The sequence below is a fragment of the Palaemon carinicauda genome, chromosome 1 (assembly GCF_036898095.1).
Source record: "Palaemon carinicauda isolate YSFRI2023 chromosome 1, ASM3689809v2, whole genome shotgun sequence".
NCBI classification, from domain to species: Eukaryota; Metazoa; Arthropoda; class Malacostraca; order Decapoda; family Palaemonidae; genus Palaemon; species Palaemon carinicauda.
In genome coordinates this window covers 118524782-118546456 of record NC_090725.1, presented here as the reverse complement: position 1 = coordinate 118546456, position 21675 = coordinate 118524782, and the positions used below count along the sequence as shown (strand labels likewise).

General features: G+C 41.5%; 1 protein-coding gene across 1 annotated transcript in view; it reads left to right on the top strand.

Moving 5' to 3' along the window:
- The window catches only part of Nab2 (Nuclear polyadenosine RNA-binding 2), a 379140-nt gene that overhangs the window by 219775 nt on the left and 137690 nt on the right, over positions 1–21675 (top strand). Inside the window, exons 10-11 of the mRNA XM_068384339.1 lie at positions 15274–15511; positions 15715–15826. Of these exons, the coding sequence (XP_068240440.1) occupies positions 15274–15511; positions 15715–15826 (350 nt within the window). The remainder of the gene's footprint in view (positions 1–15273; positions 15512–15714; positions 15827–21675) is intronic.

Sequence of the window (21675 nt, the reverse complement as noted above, 5' to 3'; positions counted from 1 at the left end):
AAAATAAAACTTACCCCTTACTTTATCAACAGTTACAGATGACATTGGGTAAAACTGGCAAATTATTCTCTACAAGCGGAATAAACAACGGCACTGTTTCATGGATCTTTTTCAAGATCTTTGAAAACTCCCCTGGGGGTAGATTGTCAGAGTATATTTCCCCCATGGTTAGAACGTTCTGAATTTGTCTAGCTACGTTTCCCAAATGCAAAGTTAGCTCACTAGTTACAAAAGCTAATTGTGTAGCACTTTCTACATAAATTACGTCTCTTTGAATTTGATCTATTTCTTTCCCCATATTATTAGTTCTATTTTCCAAAACTCTTAATGGCCTATGTTTACTGCTGAAATTAATGTGCTTAATTGTTTATCTAAGACGTGTGTATTAGAAATAATTTGGATAATAACTGTGTGGGTATTCTGGGATTCTTAAGTGAGCACTTTTTCTGATTGATTGAGCTCCGAATGGGCAATTAGCCCGGTCCAACTCCGTATCAGCTCACCTATCCAATTAGCTCCATGCTTCTCCCTATTCCCCCTTTGAAACCACAAAGTCTTCGAAAGTATCCAGTGACCTACGAAGAGCTCTATGAACGTTTGCGAGAATTGACTGAAGTTTAATTAAAGCAATGTCTTCAGAAAACTCCCCCCGGGGGTAGATTGTCAGAATATATTTCCCCCGTGGTTAGAATGTTTCCCAAATGCAAAGTTAGCTCTCTAGTTACAAAAGCTAATTGTGTAGCACGTTCTACATGAATTACGTCTCTTTGAATTTGATATATTTCTTTCCCCATATTATTAATTCTATTTTCCAAAACTCTTAATGTAACCTGGCCTATGTTTACTGCTAAAATTAATGTGCTTAATTGTTTATCTAAGACGTGTGTATGAGAAACAATTTGGTTTTTGACTGTGTGGGTATTCTGGGATTCTTGAGTGAGCACTTTTTCTGATTGATTGAGCTCCGAATGGGCAATTAGCCCGGTCCAACTCCGTATCATATCAGCTCACCTATGCAGTTAGCTCCATGCTTCTCCCTATTTCCCTTTGAAACGAGAATGTCTTTGAAAGTACCCAATGACCTACAAAGAGCTCTATGAACATTTGGGAGAATTGACTGAAGTTTAATTAAAGCAATGTCCTCAGAAAACCCCCCTTGGGGGTAGATTGTCAGAATATATTTCCCCCGGGGTTAGAATGTTTCCCAAATGCAAAGTTAGCTCTCTAGTCACAACAGCTAATTGTGTAGCACGTTCTACATAAATTACGTCTTTGAATTTGATATATTTCTTTCCCCATATTATTAATTCTATTTTCCAAAACTCTTAATGTAACCTGGCCTATGTTTACTGCTAAAATTACTGTAATGTGCTTAATTGTTTATCCAAGACGTGTGTATGAGAAATAATTTGGTTTATGACTGTGTGGGTTTTCTGGGATTCTTAAGTGAGCACTTTTTCTGATTGATTGAGCTCCGAATGGGTAATTAGCCCGGTCCAACTCCGTATCAGCTCACCTATGCAGTTAGCTCCATGCTTCTCCCTATTCCCCTTTGAAACTACAAAGTCTTCAAAAGTATCCTATGACCTATGAAGAGCTCTATGAACGTTTGCGAGAATTGATTGAAGTTTAATCAAAGCAATGTCCTCAGAAAACGGTTTTAACTGATTTTTTAACACTAGTCTGATCAAGAACTGTAATTAGTGGACTCGCAATTCATCAGGATCATAACTGATCAACAAAATGTGAGCGTCTGACTTAAAGGATAATTTATACTTTTTATCAAAAACTACACCTCCACGTATTCTCACTTTACTATTCACACACACTAGTGGCTACTAGACACAGTGCCGAAAACTTACGTAGGCCTCTCATGGGGATTACCCTATGCCTATCGCTAATCTCTACCTAACTTGCTGCGCTTTTAAAAGGCAGAAACGTCTCTCTCTCTCTCTCTCTCTCTCTCTCTCTCTCTCTCTCTCTCTCTCTCTCTCTCTCTCTCTCTCTCTCTCTCTTTTTGCAAGAAGGAATTTATGGTGACACCATTGTTTGGGGAATGTTTACAAATTCTCAAGCTGGCCCATCATTCGGACTCCACACAGGGTAAACTGCTGACACATTATTTTTGTGTGAACACATCAACTTGCTTTCTGGCACAATGTTTCCTTTTGCAATACTTCTAACTTGTATTCTATCATGATTGGTTTGGGTCACCTTGAATGGCCCGATGAAAGCAGATTCGAACTTATGCCGTTTACTATGAAGTCTCTTAATACACACACGATTGCCAATTTGAATGGCATGCGGTTGAGCTATAAATCTCCGATTGTAACTACGAATATTCCTATTCTGGGCTATCTTTAAAATCTTATCGGCCATCTCGAAAGCTCTTTTGTTTACATTGGCCACATCAGTTTGAAAATCATTTACATTATATACAGGCAATTATTCCTTTTTCGTGAAAACATCATATGGCAAATTCGGATGTTGACTGAAAATTAAATAAAAAGGAGTATCTCCAATACTCTCATTATGACCTGTATTTAAAGCAAACTATGCCTTTGACAACATATCTGATCAGATATTAGGATTATCTGCCACTAAGTATTGAAGCATACTGATTAAAACTCGATTTTAGACTCTACTAACCCATTAGAACTAGGTCTATTTGCAAGAATGGGAGAATGCTTAATGCCATACAACTCAGATATACGACTGAAGACTTCATTCACAAGTTCGGTTCCGTGATCTGAAATATCACCAGCTTCTCACTGGTCGGTTAACTGCTTGGACCTTGTATATACGGTACTGATTCCCCTAGCATTATAACAAGTAAGGTTGGTTCTCCAGTTGGGACATCTGACCATACCTTGATTTCATTAGTAGTAAAGACTGAGCAGCATATCTCTGATGTATCATACTCATGTAAGATTTACTGTATATGAAATCTCAAGCAGACTGGAATGGGATTTTGAGTGATCTTTTAGGCTTGAATTGGTCACAATTGTATAGTAGTATTGATCCTGCTGTTCTTTTGACTGAGAACCTAGTCACCATAATTGATAGGGGTTTCCCTCTTATGTGTTAAGGTACTGAGTGAAAGACAAACCATGTTTCAATGATGATTGTAGTTGTTCTTATTTGGAGAAGCAGGAGGTCTATCATCTTTAGAAGGATAACAGATCAGATGTGACCTGGAATAATTATACTCAGCTTACAGCTTTTGCTCAGAGAGTTTATGCTTCAACTGAAAAGCATTACAATTTAACCATATAAGAAATCCTTTCCAGTACAACCCAGGAGCATAAGGAGCACTTTTTGGTGTAGATGCAACAATTACTTCTTTACTTAAACCAGATGGCTCTTCACTCACTGTCTAAAGGAAAAGTTTTGCAGTAAGCAAAGTAATGAGAAACTTGATATTCCTCATTCCTGTTTTCTTAAGTCTAAAGTAACTAGTTTATCTTTTCATTCTCGTGAAATTAAAGCTCTCTTGATGGACCTTGATGATTATGGAGGCGAAGACCTATATGGTATTTTTCTATTGTTTTTTTTATAAAGACCAGATTTCTTAGCTCCAAAGTTATATGTTATTTTGCGCAAGTTAGCAAGAGGAGCTTCTAGGACTTGTTGGAGAATTATTATTACTATTATTATTATTATTATTATTATTATTATTATTATTATTATTACTAGCCAAGCTACAACCCTAGTTGGAAAAGCAAGGTGCTATAACCCCAGGGGCTCCAACAGGGAAAAATAGCCCAGCGAGGAAAGGAAACAAGGAAATAAGCAATATAAGAAGCTATGAAAAATTAAAATAGAATATTTAAAAAACATTAACAACATTAAAATAGATAAGTCATATAAAACTATAAAAATACTCATGCCAGCCTGTTCAACATAAAAACATTTAGTGCAACTTTGATCTTTTAAAGTTCTACTGATTCAACTACCCGATTAGCAAGATCATTCCACAACTTGGTCATAGTTGGAATAAAACTTCTAGAATACTGTGTAGCATTGAGCCTCATGATGAAGGCCTGACTATTAGAATTAACTGCATGCCTAGTATCGAACAGGATGGAACTGTCCAGGAAGATCTGAATGAAAAGGATGGTCAGAATTAGGAAAAATCTTCAACATGCATAATGAACTAATTGAACGACGGTGCCAAAGATTAATATCTAGATCAGGAATAAGAAATTTCATAGACCGTAAGTTCCCGTCCAACAAATTAAGATGAGAAATTACCCTACTATGTACAGTAAATGTGTTTGTGGTAGCTCAAATCCAACTGATTACTGCCCAATTCCCATAACTCTCATATCTAAAGTTTTTGAACATCTTTTGGCAAAACATCTTAATAGGTTTGCTGAAAGTAATCATCTGTTCCCTAGTTTACAATTTGGTTTTTGTAAATGGCTTGGAGCATATGATGCTCTTCTTACAATCTCCAATGCTGTACAGAAGTCCCTTGATTGTGGTCAGGAAGTTCATATGATTGGCCTTGATTTTAGCGCTACGTTTGACTGTGTTAATCATGAGGCCCTTGTTTTCAAACTCAAACAGTTTGGAGTGGATGGGTCGTTTCTTAGCAGCATTATTGAATTTTTAAGTAATAGATTGCAAAGAATTGTTGTTGATGGGCACCATAGTGAGTATAGGTATGTGATATCTGGTGTTCTTAGAGGTAGTGTTCTTGGTCCATTACTTTTCATACTATATATACACGACATGTGGTTTTGCCCAGAAAACAATCTTGTTGTATATACAGATGATACTACTATCTTTGCATCAATTCCATCTCCTGAATGTAGATTTGGGATTGCTGAATCCCTTAATAGAGATCTAGCTAAAATTAGTGCATGGTGCATGAAGTTGAATATGAACAAAACTCAAAGTACAATTTTTAAGTAGGTCAAGGACCGTGGCTCCTCAACATACGGATCTCAGCATTGATAAGGTTTCTTTAACTGTATGACTTTCAAAATTTTAGGTGTGATTCTCGACTTTTGAAAAAACATTAGGTCTGTCTTCTTCATTTGCACAAAAAATTGGCTTATTGAGACAGTCTTTTGAGGTTTTTAGTAATCAATCTATTTTGAAGAAGAATTTTAATTCTTTCATTCCATCTTGTTTTGGGTATTGTTCTCCTTTCTGGTGTTCAGCTGCTGATTTACATCTTAATTTGTTGAAGAGGTACTTGTGGTCTATTAAAATTCTTATTCTTGATCTAGAAACTAATCTCTGGCACCTTCGTTCACTTAGTTTGTTATGCATGTTGCATAAGTTGTTCCGGCATGATATACAAACCTGTAGTCATTTAATATAGGAATTCGCTTCAGCTCAGCTGAAACAGCCGAAGAGAAAGAAAACCAGGCAGTTGTGCTAAGCTCCGCCCCGCTCCCCCACCGCCAGCCCACTTTCCTCCTTCACTCGCTTCGGCTCAATGTGGATGGTTGTGCTACTCTCTGCTCTGTACGCTGCAGCCTTTTGCCTTCTCATTACTTGTGTACTAGTGATTGTGTGATTGTTATGGAGGAGAAAGTTACTCATAAGATGCGATGTTGTGTAGGCCGTGGTTGGCGCTGCAGTAGGTGGCTTTCGTGACCTTCTGTAGACCCACACACGCTCTGCCCGACATGCTGGGGAAAACCTTGCTCTCAAGATCCTCCCTGCCGTGAGTGTGAATCCTGGCCGCTATTGCAGTGCCAGGCTTTCGAGAATCGACTCAAATATCACCGGACCCCTAAAGCTGCTTCTGCTTTGGAGAGCTTGCCTCTTTCGAAGAAGAAGAAAGGGGAGCCGATGCAAAGTGTGTCGTCTAAAGAGACTACCACAGCGAAGTCTGCTCACGCTCTCTTCGAGTCGGAGGAAGCTGTGAGTATGATTTTGGGAAGCTCGGATTCACCGCATGTCAGGGATTTCTCAGGTTTTGCCGGGAAAGCGGGTGACCTTAGCGCTCCCGCTGCTTCGGCGATCTCGAGGGACACCCAACAGACTTGGATTTGTTAAAATGCCGTTTAACCCTGGCGGACGAGATTGAACAACGTTATTTGAATGATCCGATTGTTGATGAACACATGAATGTAACTGATTTTGTAACTTTATCAACTCCCATGTTCCCTGATGCCCCTGTTGTTATTGACCATGTACCTGATAAAAGCATTTGTTCCTGGTAAAATGCAAACTTTTTCCAAGGGTAAAATAACTGCAGGACTCCCCGTTAAAACAAGGGAGAGTAAGGTTTTAAACACGGAGATTTCTTTAACGACTGCGGGCAAACCCTTTACAGCTTTGAGTTGCTTTAAACACGGAGATTATTTTAACGACTGCTGTCAAACTCTTTACAGCTTTGCCTACAAGTCAGTTAAAATTAAAATCTTCCAAAACTCCTGCTGATACAATACGTTTTTCAGGTTCACCACGTTCACCGACCACGGCTCTTCCTACGGACATGGCTCAGGTGTTCATCCTCTTCCAGTGTCATCTGCTGTTGCCTCGACCACCATTCGAGTACCTCGGAGGGGGCACAAGAAGAGGAAGCGTGGGTGGTATTCCTCTTCTAGTTCCTCCTCCTCTCTCTCCCCCTCTTTGTTTTCATCTTCTGACTCGAACTCTTCTCCCCCAAGGAGGAAGAGGAATGTGAAGAAGATGAAAGCGAAGAGGGTCAGGAAGGCTAGTCGCAGTTGAAGGGACATGGCACCCTGAAACACCTCTTCTCCTCCGGAGGATGAGGGCGACGCGAGAGATTCCCATGTTCCCTGCGCTCGTGGGATTATTCACGGCGAATCTCGCGCAAGGCCTCTGTGCATGACAACCGCGCTCGAGGGCGTAGGTATCGTCTCCCAGAGCATGGTGACGAGGTCCTCAGGCCCCCGAGCTGCTGCTCAGACTCGAATTGAACCGCTCTTGAGGCGGGAAAAGAGAGTCCCTGCTTCGGCACGAGAAATCATAGCTGTGGTCTCTCGTGAAGAATCCACGGTAGGCACGACTACCTCCACGGGGGTAGCCACACGGACCGACTCCGCGAGTTGTGTGTCGCGTGAGAAGGAAGCAGACCCAGACAGCCGCGCACTTGTCCCGCGCGACTCGGGCAAGGCATGGAGCCACCTCGTAGCTCAGCCCGCGACATGGGGGCCAGTCGTTCACGACCAGGCTAGCTCTCGCACATACCAGCCACGCAAGGTGCAGCCAACCCCCATGCTTTCTGGCCATTTAATAGGCGAGGCCGCGGACAGGACTCGCGCGACTAACCTGTCTGCACCTCCTGGTGTGAGCGCTGCAGTTCCCAGCGATCCCGCTCGCGCTCGAGCTTCTTCGGGATCTTCGTGGGGCTCGCAGTGACCAGTCATGCACTCGGTTGCAGTGGGAACCTCGATGCATTCCGTCGTGGATGAACCCTGCCAGGGTCCTTCCTCGACTCCTCAATACAAGCCTGGTTCGGTCTTAAGACCAGAGCGAGGGTATTCATAGGAGATGTCATCACCTGTGCAGCATGTCGCTTCCCCTACACCTACGGATGTAGCGGGACTGAGGGATCAGCCGCCTCCATGGCCTTCACCGGCCTTGGAGACGGAAGATCCCGAGGTGGAGTCGCCATTCCTAGAGGTCATTAACCTCATGTGTGAGATTAATGGCCTCAGGGCTTCTCCTGCAGTTGTGTCTGAGGATAAGTGTACAGCCTTGGAGATTCTATGGGGAGCTCCCGAAGGCAGTCCACGGCCCGTCACACTACCCTGGTCGAGACAGGCTGCTCGAGCATTGGACCGAATGAGTGACGAGATCGCAGGACCTGGTGACTCGCTTAGGAGCCAGGAGTCAAGCTTCTCCCTTCACCACTCCAGCGACAGAAGAGGTACTACGTCACAGAGTCTTCTGTGCCTTGTCCTCTCCCTCTCGGCCCCGCGGTCAAAGCGCTTGCTGGGGGTTCCTCGGTCGAGAGCTTGAAATCCCAGTGTGTCTCCTTCTCAGTCTCTGAGATTTCAACTATGGATTCCATCTCTGTAGCTGCTCTCCATGCTGCTTCGTGGCTCGACCACTGGTGTGGTACAGCCACAGTGTTTGTGTGGGACACCAAGCTTCTTACCCCCGAACACATGGAGCAGTACAGGAACCTGGGTTTGTTTGGTGGGAAAGCTGTTACTTTTCTCTTGGACCAGCTTGCCACCCAGTATGCCAATCTAATCCTCAAAAAGTGCGAGGCAGTAGCGTAGCTGCTCGTTTGGCAAGACAGATTGGTTCAGGAGAGGCCCTGGCACTCAGGGATGCTCCTATTAGAGCTGCAACTTCTCTCTTTCCACCAGAGGAAGTTCGGACCGTGTGGGATAAATGGCGCCTCGACTCGAAGGACTCCATTATCTACCAGATGCAGGCTGCGAGTTTCAAGGGACCTGGTCCCGTGAAACCGTCCGCAGCCAGGCCGAGTCAGGCCAAGCCCACGGGAAGTAGCAAGGGTACTGCTGGTCGTGCTCATGCTTTTCCTGTGCAGCCGAGACCTGCTCCTGTTCAGAAGGGTTCTGCCCTCAAACAAACCTTTCAGCCTCACTCGGGAGCTCCTCCACGTCGTGGAAAGAATAGGGGCAAGCGAGGGAAAGGCAAACGCTGAGCTTGGCTTTCCCCTTCCCATGCTGCCAAAGGTAGGGGGATGCCTATTGCACCATTGGGTGATGTGGCAGCACCTCAGGGCCGAGGAATGGGTGGTGTTGACCCTTCGCGAAGGGTACAAGCTCCCATTCGTGCTTCATCGGCCCCCCCATATCCTCCACTCCAATATCGTTCCACACGTACGCTCCAACATCTCCAAAGGTTCTGGCCTTAGAGGCAAAGGTCCAGGAAATGTTGGAGAAGGATGAGCTAGAAGTCGTACAGGATCAGTCACCAAGGTTCTTCTGTCGTCTCTTCCTTGTCGAGAAGGCGACAGGAGGTTGGAGACCGATCACTGGCCTTTCGCCATTGAACAAGTTCGTTCAGCAAACTGCGTTCAAGATGCTTTCGATAGACTTGAAGGACGCCTACTTTCAAGTACCAGTTCATCTGTCATCTCAAAAACACATCCAATTCACCTTCCAGGGCATGGTGTACCAGTTCAAAGTCCTGTGCTCCGGACTGTGCACAGTTCTCCAAGTGTTCACAACTGTAGCAGCTTGGTCCCACTCGAGGTGCATCCGCCTACTGATGTACCTCGACGACTGGCTGATTCTCGCTCCCTCGCAGGAGTAGTTGATTCAGGACCGAGACTCGCTTCTGGCAGTTTGTCGCGATCTGGGGATCGTGGTGAACTACGAGAAGTTGAACCTCATTCCCAAGAAGAATGTGAAGTATCTGGGAATGCTGATCGACTTGGCAGCAGCTCGCGTTCTTCCCTCTGAAGAACGGATCAGCAGACTCAGAGAGGTTGCACTGTCGTTCCTGTCGCAGGAGCAACTTCCAGCCTCCAGTGGCAAGTTCTTCAAGGTCACCTCTCCTCGCTGGAGAAGCTCGTTCCTTTTGGGCGGATCCATCTACTCTCCCTTCAGTGGTGTCTGAAGAAGCAGTGGTCGGCAGCCACCGATCCTCACTCTCGTCCGGTCCTCATGGAGTGCAAGGTAAGGGAGAATCTCCTTTGGTGGCTAAACGAGGAGAACCTCATGAGAGGGTTTCTCATAAACCCTCCTTCACCTCAATTCCGTCTGTTCACAGACCCGTCCACGGAAGGTTGGGGTGCACACCTGGACGTTTAAGTAGTGTCAGGTGTGTGGTCGGAAGAGGGGAAACACCTGCACATCAAAGTGCTGGGAATGATGGCAGTCTCGAGAGCACTCATTCATTTCCAGGCCCGTTTGAGAGAGCACTCGGTAGTGCTGATGAGCGACAACACGTCCTTATTCGCGCACGTCAAAAAGCAAGTTGACGAGGTGGGTATTTCTGTGGGCAGAGATTCAACACGTAATCTTGTCAACCAGGTACATTCCAGGCAAGAAAAATGGTCTGGCAGATGCCCTAAGTTGGATAAACCAGGTAATAGGGGCAGAATGGTCTCTTCACCCTTGGGTAGAGAGTTGAGTACTCAACCTCTGGGGAGAACCATGCATCGACCTATTCGCAATACGGCACAGCGCCAAGCTTCCCATGTTTTGCTCTTCAGTACCAGATCCCGCAGCTGCGTTCTAGGATGCACTGCAACATCCTTGGGATTGACTGGATTGTTACGCGTTTTCCCCCTTTTGCTTGCTTTGCGCAGTCCTGTCCCGGGTCCTAGTAACCCCAGGACTCTGGATGACTCTCATTGCTCCAATATGGCCACACATGGAGTGGTTTCCCAATCTGTTGTCGCTTGGTCGAGGCACCGAGAGAGCTACCACATTGGCCCAATCTCCTTCGGCAACCCTTGTCGAGCAGGTACCACTAGGCGGTGCAGTCGCTCAGACTTCACGCGTGGAGACTATCCGCTATCTCCTCAGAACGCGCGGTTTTTCGCGACTCGCTGCGAAAGAGATGTCAGGGTACCTTAGTAGATCCTCCTTCTGTGATATGTGTAGTGGAAGGGGTGTCTATCCAGTCGGAGCATCTCTGACTTAGATCGCAGACTTCCTAGTCTTTCTTCCCAGAGATAAGCTCCTTTCAGTTTCTGCCATTAAAGGGTACAGGTCTGCCCTTGCAATGGTGTTCCGTCTGAAGGGCATAGATATCTCCAATGCCCACGAGATTTCTATGCTCATTAAGAGCTTCGAATAGTCGTGTCCCCCGAGGGAACTTCGAATTCCCCAGTGGGATGTCACTCTAGTTCTTGGGTCTCTTACTCATGCTCCGTACGAACCCTTGAGCCGTGCCTCAGACAGGCACTTGACCCTTAAGACTGTTTTTCTGCTAGCCTTAGCATCGGCAAAGAGAGTCAGGGAGTTACACGGCCCCTCTTTTAATGTCACTCACCTAGAGGGTTGGAAGGAGATCTCCTTGAGTTTTGTGCCAGGGTTCGTGGCTAAGACTCAGAACCCAGCGATCCACGATCCCAGGTTAGAGGCCTTCACTATTCCTTCCTTACCGGATGTGGCGGGTGGTGGTTAAAGTGAGAGGCATCTCTGTCCCGCTATCTTAAGGGAACTCGGCAAATCGGACCTGAATGTCGATAACTCTTCGTTAGCACCGGCAGAACCAAGAAGGTGTCAAGGAACACGATATCCTTCTGGATCTGTGAAACCATCCGCAAGGCGTATGAGACTTCTTCAAGAGTCCAAGCACCAGTGAGGGTTAAAGCTCACGAGATCAGGATTTTTGCCCCCACACTCGCTTTCAAGAGAAATCTTGCAGTGGGCCAAGTGCTGGAGGCTGGCGTTTAGAAATGCCAGACCACCTTTATGGCCTTTTACGTGAGGGAGTTTACGCACAAGTCCTTGGACACCCTTGTTCTTAGCCCTGTGGTAGCGGCTCAAGCTTTGTCTGACCTCTCCAGTTCCTCTGGGGCAGGGAAGTCTCTTATCTTGATTTTATGGTATGTTTAATTGTGTGAAAGCAGTGTGCATGTGCTCTGCCTTTCTCTCTGTCTCCTCCCTTGTGGTCCCATACATCAAGACGGTGGATGTATAAACCCTTTGCCTTTTGGTTATGGAGGTTCATCCAGTCACAGCAACCGTATGGTCGAGTTTCTCTTACATTTATGTTCTCAGGTCATGCGATGCTCTTACCCATCGCGCGCCCCGGCTCCTAGTCTCTCAGACCCCACCATCATCATGTCGGGTCGAGAGACAGAGGTAGGTGGATTTAGTCCTCTGCTCTCATTCGAGACCAGGTCTTTATCCGGGCAGTTAGCTGATCACAAGCAGCAAAGGCAGACCTCCCACCAACCAGTGAGTCTTCCTATATTAAATGATTACGAGGTTTGCATATCGCGTCGGAACAAATGACAATTTGTCCTAAATTGTATTTTTCCTAGCTATACAAACCTGTATTCATTTAATATAAATGCCCACCTCTACCACCCCTCTCATGTTCCACATTGAGCCTAAAGCGTTTGAATGAGGAAAGCGGGCTGGCGGTGGAGGGGCGGCAGCTAAGCTCCGCCCCGTACCGCCAGCCAACCAATCAGCACAACTGCCTGGTTTTCTTTCTCTTCGGCTGTTAATGAAGCAAATTCCTATATTAAATGATTACAGGTTTCTATAGCTAGGAATACAGTAATACAATTTAGGACAAAATGTCATTTCATAAGGTATACAAACAACAAAAAAAACTAATGACGAAAGAAGTGTATTTCTGTTCTTGAGAGAAAGAGAAGGAGAGAGACATAATATAAATTTAGTTCATTAGACATAAGGTTTTTTCGTTCTTCTGTCATTTCACCTTGTGTGTGACTTACTATGAACTGGATAATCCTTGTTTTCGGTATTTCCCAGGCTTGGAAATAGAGACTGCTCATGTAAGAACATGACAAATATTCATTGCCCAGATTGCCTGGATACTGTGTAGAATGTCAATAAATGGAATAGTGACATTTGGCTAACGTTTACTCGCGAAAACAGCGAACAATACTGATACGAAATATATAACATATGAAGGTGATGATATGTAGAAATGATAGTAGAGAAAAAGAACAATAAAATAAGAAAGAGATGAATCTCGCCGTGTGTCAAGAACATGCATTACTGGTAAAACGTTTTGGTCAGAGTTAGAGACCCAATGGTGTCTGAAGAGCTACGTTGCATGTTTTTCTGTGATTTAAACAAATGGGAATATAGGAATGCACAAAAATAGACCTTACAAAATCACGAATAAGAATTAGAATCGCAAGTATTTTGGTTGGTGGTATGGTGAGATGTGAGGATCCTTACGTCTCTAAGCTGGGGGTGTCAAGCGAGATTTGAGTAATGCTTCAGGGTGTGAAGGTCGCCATTGGCTAGAGAGTGTGATGTGATATTTTGTATAGTAACAAAAATAGACAAAAATAATTCTTACACAATAAAAAATAATGACTAGAATCCCAAATACCTTGTTGGTTGGCTGAAGAGAGTAGGAGGAGGGGCTGATATCAGGGAGAAAAAGAAATTTTTTAGTGAAAATTCCCGAGTGTGAACTGTGTGTGATATATGACTATGTGCTGTACTCTTTCGTAAGATATATGAGGTATAAAAGTAATTTCCAAGTAATTTTAACCTCAATATGGTTTATAGGTAGTAGGTTGGCCAGGGAACCAGCCACCCGTTGAGATATTACCGCTAGAGTGTTATGGGGCCTTTTGACTGGCCAGACAGTACTACATTGGATCCTTCTCTCTGGTGACGGTTCATTTTCCCTTTGCCTACACGCACACACACACATCGAATAGTCTGGCATATTCTTTACATATTCTCTTCTGTCCACATACACCTGACAACACTAAGATTACCAAACAATTCTTCTTCACCCAAGGGGTTACAGCACTGTAATTGTTCAGTGGCCCCTTTCCTATTGGTAAGGGTAGAAGGGACTCTTTAGCTATGGTAAGCAGCTCTTCTAGGAGAAGAACACTCCAAAATCAAACCATTGTTCTCTAGTCTTGGGTAGTGCTATGGCCTCTGTCCCATGGTTTCCACTGTCTTGGGTTAAAGTTCTCTTGCTTGAGGGTGCACTCAGGTACACTATTCTATCTTATTTCTCTTCCTCTTGTTTTGTTAAAGTCTTTATAGTTTATATAGGATATATTTATTTTAATGTTGTTACTCTTCTTAAGAATTATTTCTTCCTTGTTTCCTTTCTTCACTGGACTATTTTCCCTGTTGGAGGCCTTGGGCTTATAGCATCCTACTTTTCCAACTAGGGTTGTAGCTTAGTAATCAATAATAATAATAATAATGATATATTTGTAAATGACGTATCTGGACGTCACCGTCTTTATCACCAGGCATGATTTTGACATAACGACACCATCATAACGAAGCAGTCAAACAGAACCTTACCTTAAAGACCGTCTTCCTCCGTGCCTTACCTTCAGCCAAGAGATTAAGCCAATTACAAGGTTTATCTTATCTTGCGTCACATTCCAGAGGGTGGAAAGAACTATCTTTGTCTTTTGTTCCTGAATTTGTGGCCAAAACCCAAAATGAGGTTGAAAACGATATCAGATTTGACTCTAATTATCCTATCTCCTAAAGAGGTAACTGATGACCCAGGTGACATGTTACTCTGTCTTGCAAGAAAAGTGTGTTAATATCTGAAAAGAAAGCAGTATCGTAGGTCTAAAATCTCCAGTTTGTTTGTGAGCACTGGCTGTTCCAAAAAGAAAGTATCCAGAAATACTATCTCTTTCTGGTTGAGAGGAACAATCATGACAGCTTATAAATCTTCAGGGGAAGCATCGCCAGGGCCCCTCTCGAACACAGTTTATACATCTGCTAGGCCCAACTTCAAAAACCACTGTAGCACAAGTCCTCATAGCTGGTGTATGGAAGAGACAAACCACTTTTACAAACCATTATTTTAAAGACTGCACACACAGGTCTTTAGTCGCCTTCACTTTAGGCCCTATTTTTATAGCGCAACAAGTAATCTAATTATAAGCTCTTATGGGACTTGTAACTATTTTATCTCAGGCATCATTTATTCTGTACATTATAAGGGTATGTAATGGGCACTAAGGCAGAGGATTATCTGGATTAGACTTGAAGCCTTCACTTGAAATTCACTCTTGTGCAATTAGGAATGCCTTGAATTTTCAGTACTTGATGATATATTGAATACTGTATTTATTGTTATGTAACACTTGATGTTTATATGACTTCATCCCTGGCAAAGAATATTATCCTCTGGGATCGAACATACAAACTTGCCTTTCTGCAAGCTGGCTACACAGTTCACAAATTATATACTTTTGATCTCTTACTATTACTTTATAGTAATTGTATCTATTAGAGAAGGACATACCTCTTAACAGAGACTTCCACCTAAGGAAGGCTTCCTTATAAATGACTCAGAATTTTTATATCTGCGTAGGAATAAACTACAAATTTTAAAAACAATTTGTATTTTTCCTAGCTATACAAACCTGAGTCATTTATCAAAGAACCCCCCTCAACTGCCCCGCAAGTCTTTGACCAAGTGAATGTGAAGAAGCGATAGTCCAGGCATTCTACGCCGCATGAGCAGTAGCTACTTAGTGACTATGATGCAGTCAAACCTATTTTCTTTGATTGTCTGGTCGTAGTGAAAGCAAGACTAGGAGTAACCCATATAAATGACTCAGGTTTGTATAGCTAGGAAAAATACTAATTATTTTTAAAATATATTGTATTGTATTGCTAATATTTGTTCCTTTTTCAGGGTGAAATTTATACACGCAGTTATCGAGAAAGAGAACAGGCCCAACAAAAAGAATCAGCTGATAAAGATTTGAAGTTACGAAAAATAGCCATTACAGTTCCAAATGCAACTAGAAAAGAAAGTGAGAAACAGCAGCAGGAAGAAACAATGTTAATGTCAGAAATTGGGAGTGTAGTTACAAAGACAGTTGAAAAAAGGAAAGCAGTGAGGCCAGTTGCAATGGAGGATTATGAAATAGGTACAGTATGCCTCCCAACTTATAGTAATTTGCTTATGAAAGTTAGTTGTTTATTTAGTAGATTTTGAATACAGTTTAGAATGCATTTGACAAGTTTATCTTTTATATATTCTTTATATACAATACTTTAGAATTAACTTTACATTGTTTTCATAGTTAAATGTTATTTTTTCAAATTGTTTTTTGTTACATATTCTTTTCAGATGATGGGTATGATGCTGAGGAGATGGAAGGTTTGGAAGAAGGAGAATATATAGACTCCATAAATCCGCAAATATTGCCACTTTCTCACCGCAAAGTTCCAATCTTATCTGGGTAGGTGAATTTTTATTATATTATTAGTAAGTTAAAGTTTTAGAGGATAATTTATGGGAATTTCTTACCCCATAATTAGGTTTTGTTGATTTCTTTTATGAGGGTAAAATATTCATATTTTTTGTTCTAAGTAAAACGTAACTCTTAATGCATTTTGTATGGGGAAAATTTTCTATTGGAACTGAAAGCTGGTGGTAGTTGATACATTGTGTCTTCACTTGATTTTTTTTTTCTTCAAAACTCAGCTTTGTACTATAAGTATTTATTTGTGTGTGTGTTTAGGGGCCTGCTAAGTTATCATATATTACAGTAATTTTATTAATACGGTACTGCATCTTGTGTCATGCAACCAATACCATAGTTCCTTGACATAATTGCACTCTGGATTTAAGCTGTGGAATTTTTGTTTTGTTTTTTCTTCTAAGGTGTACCACTAACAGTGTGCTTTAAGTGTCCCATATTGTGGATATTGCAAAACATTGTTACAGTATCCTCTGGCTATTGCAAAATATTGTTACAGTATCCTTTGTGTCTTCACTTGGGTTTTTTTTTCTTCAAAACTCGGCTTTGTACTATAAATATTTATTTGTGTGTGTGTTTAGGGGCCTGCTAAGTTATCATATATTACAGTCATTTTCGTAATACGGTACTGTATCTTGTGTCCATGCAACCAATACCATAGTTCCTTGACATAATTGGACTCTGGTTTTAAGCTGTGGAATTTTTGTTTTGTTATTTCCTCTAAGGTGTACCATTAACAGCGTGCTTTAAGTGTCCCATAATGTGGATATGGCAAAACATTGTTACAGTATCCTTTGGTTATAATTATACTTCTTTATGCTATTTACCTTTTATAAGTCTCATGGCTCTCTTTCCACTGAGCTATCTAGCTTTATAAATTTCATTTTGTTCCGATTCTCACATCTCAGTGAAAAGAAAATTCTTTAGGCAGGTTTTTTGAAACATGATAAATATTGTACTATATGTATTGTTAGTGTTGTTAAACTACAGTGGTACCTCTACATACGAATTTAATTCGTTCCACAACCAACTTCGGATGTAGAAAATGTTCGGATGTAGAAACGAATTTTCCCATAAGAATACATGGTAATTCATTTAATTCGTTTCTCAGCCTAAAAACCCATAATAAATCCTTAATAAATGGCTACACATAATTACACCTAACAATAACATAACTGCATAATATGAAAGAAGCATGTAAAAAAGATAATTATAAAGAAATAATAAATAAAAAATGTGTTTTATTGCCACTTTACCTTAGAGACAGGCCAACGCAGGTGTAGGATTTGCTACGCCAGGAGACAGACGATCGGCGAGAAGGTAGACATGGTGTTAACATGTTCTTTAGATAAATACTCTCTCTCTCTCTCTCTCTCTCTCTCTCTCTCTCTCTCTCTCTCTCTCTCTCTCTCTCTCTCTCTCTCTCTCTCTTGTTCTTCACTGTTAGTGTTAGAGACGTCAATTAATTTTTTTCTGAGAGAGAGAGAGAGAGAGAGAGAGAGAGAGAGAGATTAAACAAAAATGAGAGATTAAACAAAAATGTGTTGTGTACATATGATTTTTAACAGCGTTAATGAGTTGAAAGACAGTTAAATGTAACTAAAAAAACAATATCAGCAAATCTGAATTCCTTTATTAACTAAAACAAATATTGATACAAACACACTCGTGTACGTATGCGCCAGACACGATCGGCGAGGAGGTAGAGATGGTGACTGCGATAACATACCATAACTTACACTACGGAAATTTTAATCTAACTTAGCTTATTTATTTTTTTTTTATTTTTATATTTCATATTTTTTACATTTTTTTCTTTTGATTTTTTTATTTTCATCACTTTCAGTGACGAGTTACGGTATGTTATCGCAGTCACCATCTCTACCTCCTCCCCGACCGTCTCTCTTACTGCGTAGCAATTTTTGCACCTGTGTGTGTGTTTGTGCATACACACACGTATCTAACACTGTAACAGCGAAGAAGAGAGAGAGAGAGAGAGATTTTATTTAAAGAACATGTTAATGCTATGTTTAGAGAGAAACAGAAAAAGAGAGAAGTCTTATTTATTTTTTTTTTTATTTTTATATTTCATATTTTTTACATTTTTTTCTTTTGATTTTTTTATTTTCATCACTTTCAGTGACGAGTTACGGTATGTTATCGCAGTCACCATCTCTACCTCCTCCCCGACCGTCTCTCTTACTGCGTAGCAATTTTTGCACCTGTGTGTGTGTTTGTGCATACACACACGAGTGTGTTTGTATCAATATTTGTTTTAGTTAATAAAGGAATTCAGATTAGCTGTTATTACTTTCTTAGTTACATTTAATTGTTTTTCAACTCGTTGACGCTGTTAAAAATCATGTGTACTCTAAACACATTTTTGTTTAATCTCTCTCGCTCTCTCTCTCTCTCGGAAAAAAAAATAGACGTATCTAACACTGTAACAGCGAAGAAGAGAGAGAGAGAGAGAGAGATTTTATTTAAAGAACATGTTAATGCTATGTTTAGAGAGAAACAGAAAAATAGAGAAGTCTTATTTAAAAGAGCTTGGTTTTCTTTGCTTCACTTTTTTCTTTCTTTCTGTTCATCACGCTGGCCCTTCCCACAAATGATCTTTGCCAACAATCTCTTTGTCCTTTATCCCTATCAACAAACGGCGTTCTATCTCTTCCAGGGTATTGCTAAGATGTCTTGTAATAATGGTGATCACCTTCGATGGTTATTTGCTTTAATGGCTGCCTTCAGCTTGATGATCCTCGAGATCATAGGCCTATTCCGGCCATATTGTTTAGCCATACAGTATCATTCACATGCACACTGCTCTCATGTTTTTCTATAATTTCTTGCTTCAATTCTAATGAAAGAATTGCCTTCTTCCTGTACTGAAACTTAGCTTCTTAGGCACCATGATTATAGGTAAAATCAAAAAGGAAATGTGAGAAAAGGAAGAAAATAAGCACTGTTAATAACAGACCAAACAGAGGACAACCACACGATACACACAAGAATAGAGAACTGAGCACTCGACGCTCAATGGCGCAATGTTTACTTCGTGTGTCGAAATAAAATTCGGGTGTAGAGTAAAAAATTTGCTCGAATTTTACTTCGGATGTTGGAAAATTCGGATGTAGATACGTTCGTGTGTAGAGGTTCCACTGTACTTGTTTTATAATGATAATTTTTGCGCTCGATCCATGTCGTCCTGATGGAAGTTCCTCAAAGGCAGCTTTCTTCCTGGGATATTTCTGCAAGTGATATACCAGAGAATTAAACCTAAGAGGTATTACAGGGTTGTATTCCCCTGGAGCGAATATCCTGAGAGATATTGTGTGTGCAACAGGGGCATGTTTGAAAAAAGCGACGGATATCCTTACCGAATAGTTAACCTTGTCTCGAAGGATAAGGGATAGGATGGGATACGTGGGCGAAAGAGACGTTACAACTTCCAATCCCAGTGTGCCACTACAAACATAGTTCCTGGTTTTCCATTCCTTTTAGCAGCTTCATCTTGTCAGTTGTTTGGAGTTTTCTGAGTGTTTTTATAGCTTTTTTGAGTGTTTTTGTGATCATGAAAGCTTCTGCTTCTTCCTCATCGACTAAGTTAAGTACCATTTCCATTTTTGTTGGAGAATTTCGCGTCGCCACCCATTCTTTTTACGATGTGCATGGTTTTTGTTGCCCGTGGCTGTTGCACGGTTAGCGCCGGCGATTCATATCCAAATCGCTCAGAAATGCTTTGTTATTTTGTTATAGTATTGTGAGAATGTGTTTTAAATTTTTCTCTTACAGTTGTGGTATGATTATGAGATACCCCATCTTTTACTATTGTCTGCATATGCGTATTTTATCAGTCTTGACTTAGGCTAACTCTATCCTGGTTGTCGGCCATGGCGGGTAATTTCGTACCTGTGCATCTTTACCTTTTTTCACCTAACCTTACAGGTTTTTTGAGGCTGCCCATCCTCCCATGCTATTGATGTATCATAGTGGGGAGCTGCAGTCCTGAAGGTCCTTCTGGGAGCAATGGATAGTGTTTACTGTTGTCCTAGGGTGACACATTTCTCTCATCTGCTTAACTTTTATAAACCCTCCTAATGTTCTTTTAAACCAGTTATACAGTTTAAATAAAAGTCAAAACTTTCTTTTACTGTAGATACATCCTTATGTGCAGTATATGTAAATGGAAAAGTTTAAATGTAAACATTCATTATTACACTTTGTCTTCTTTATGTAATGCCAACGATGCAGAGGATTCCATCTCAAGTACAATCCTTCAAGGCATGTTGCTGTGATACCCTCAATTATTTATTTTTTTTTTTTTTTTGAGTGTAAGAAACTTGATTTTTAGCATTCCAATGCACTAAGGTTGAGTTCCCAGGTCAAGTTTCAAGCTGGTTGGAATGGGGATTTCCTCCCACGTAAGGACGAGTCTCTTATAGTAAAGAACTATGGTTTGTACTGTTAAACCTCTAGCCACGAAAGAATCGGCTTACGAAATTTTCACTTTACGAAAGGTGATGCGAAGAATTTTACGACTCGGATCACGAAAAATGTTTCGGACAACGAAAGGCGGTACGGAGCTGGAGCCCTACCGTATCCGAGACGGATTTTAAAATTCGTGCGCCGCCAACCCATAAACTCGCTACCATCCTCCTGCGTTCCCATTGGTTATCTCCCTACTAGGATAGTAGTTACCACCATGAGATCCTGCTCTCCTATTGGTCGGCATCTGCTGTACTCTATCCCATCGTGCATCTACGTATCGGCGTTCTTATGTCTTCTCGTTCTGGCAACAGTATCGTACGCCTTGACTTAGTGTTTGTGATTTTGCTTTTGTAACAATTTTACAGTACGTACTGTTATCGTGTGTGATACTTACGATATATAATTAGCCATGGGTCCCGAGAAAGTCGCTGATGTTAAGGGAAAGAAGATGAAGATGGAAATAATCAAGAAATACAAGGCTGGCATGCGGTTAAGTATGTTCAGGAAAATTTTAAGAAGCAGGCAGATAAAAGCTTCTTTGGACGAATATTTTAGTAAGAGGCCTTTAGTAGAAGGAGACCAAGCGCCAGCTAAGAAACGAAAGAAAAGTGGCAGTGATGAAGAAAATACGTAGTGAAATTAAATTTAGAAAAAAAATGTAGAGTGAAAAGAAAAATAGAAATAGGAATAAAAAAATAAATTTTATTTGAAGTTTATCGTAAAGTTAAGTGTTAATACTTCCTGCCATTTTTAGATGCGTTTCCTGAAATTAAGTGTTAAAGTTTTATGTCATTTATAAATCTGTGTAGTAAAGTTAAGTATTTACATTTTTTGCCAATTGTACGTAAACGTTTTCTGCCATTTTCATCCTCTTCTACTGCTCCGCACTTCGCTCTTGGACATCGCCTCACACCAAAGGTAAGGTTCCACTTTTTTTTTACTGGATTTTTACTGTTTGCTCTAATTAAACACTTCTTTTTCAGAATATCAATGTTAATTTATTATTAGATGATCAAAATACAATACTTTTCATATGAACGGGCCAGTCAACCTTCCCTTCATCCCAGTCTAACACAGCGTCTATTCTCAATCCGATACTCATTATCCCATGAGAGGAGACAAGGCAGCAATGCCATCAGTTGTGTAGGTACCATAGGTCCTAGTGAAAATTCAGTTCTATTGTATAAGGACTAGAGGATCCGAGAGGAGAAACATCCCTCCTACGACCCCAATTACAGAGGATGGCCCACTCGGCTTGGGACACAGAAGTTGAAGATTTCCGGAGGTATCCTGCCATTTGTCTCCTTACTTTTCAAAAACAGCCTTCCTCTGAGAGACGT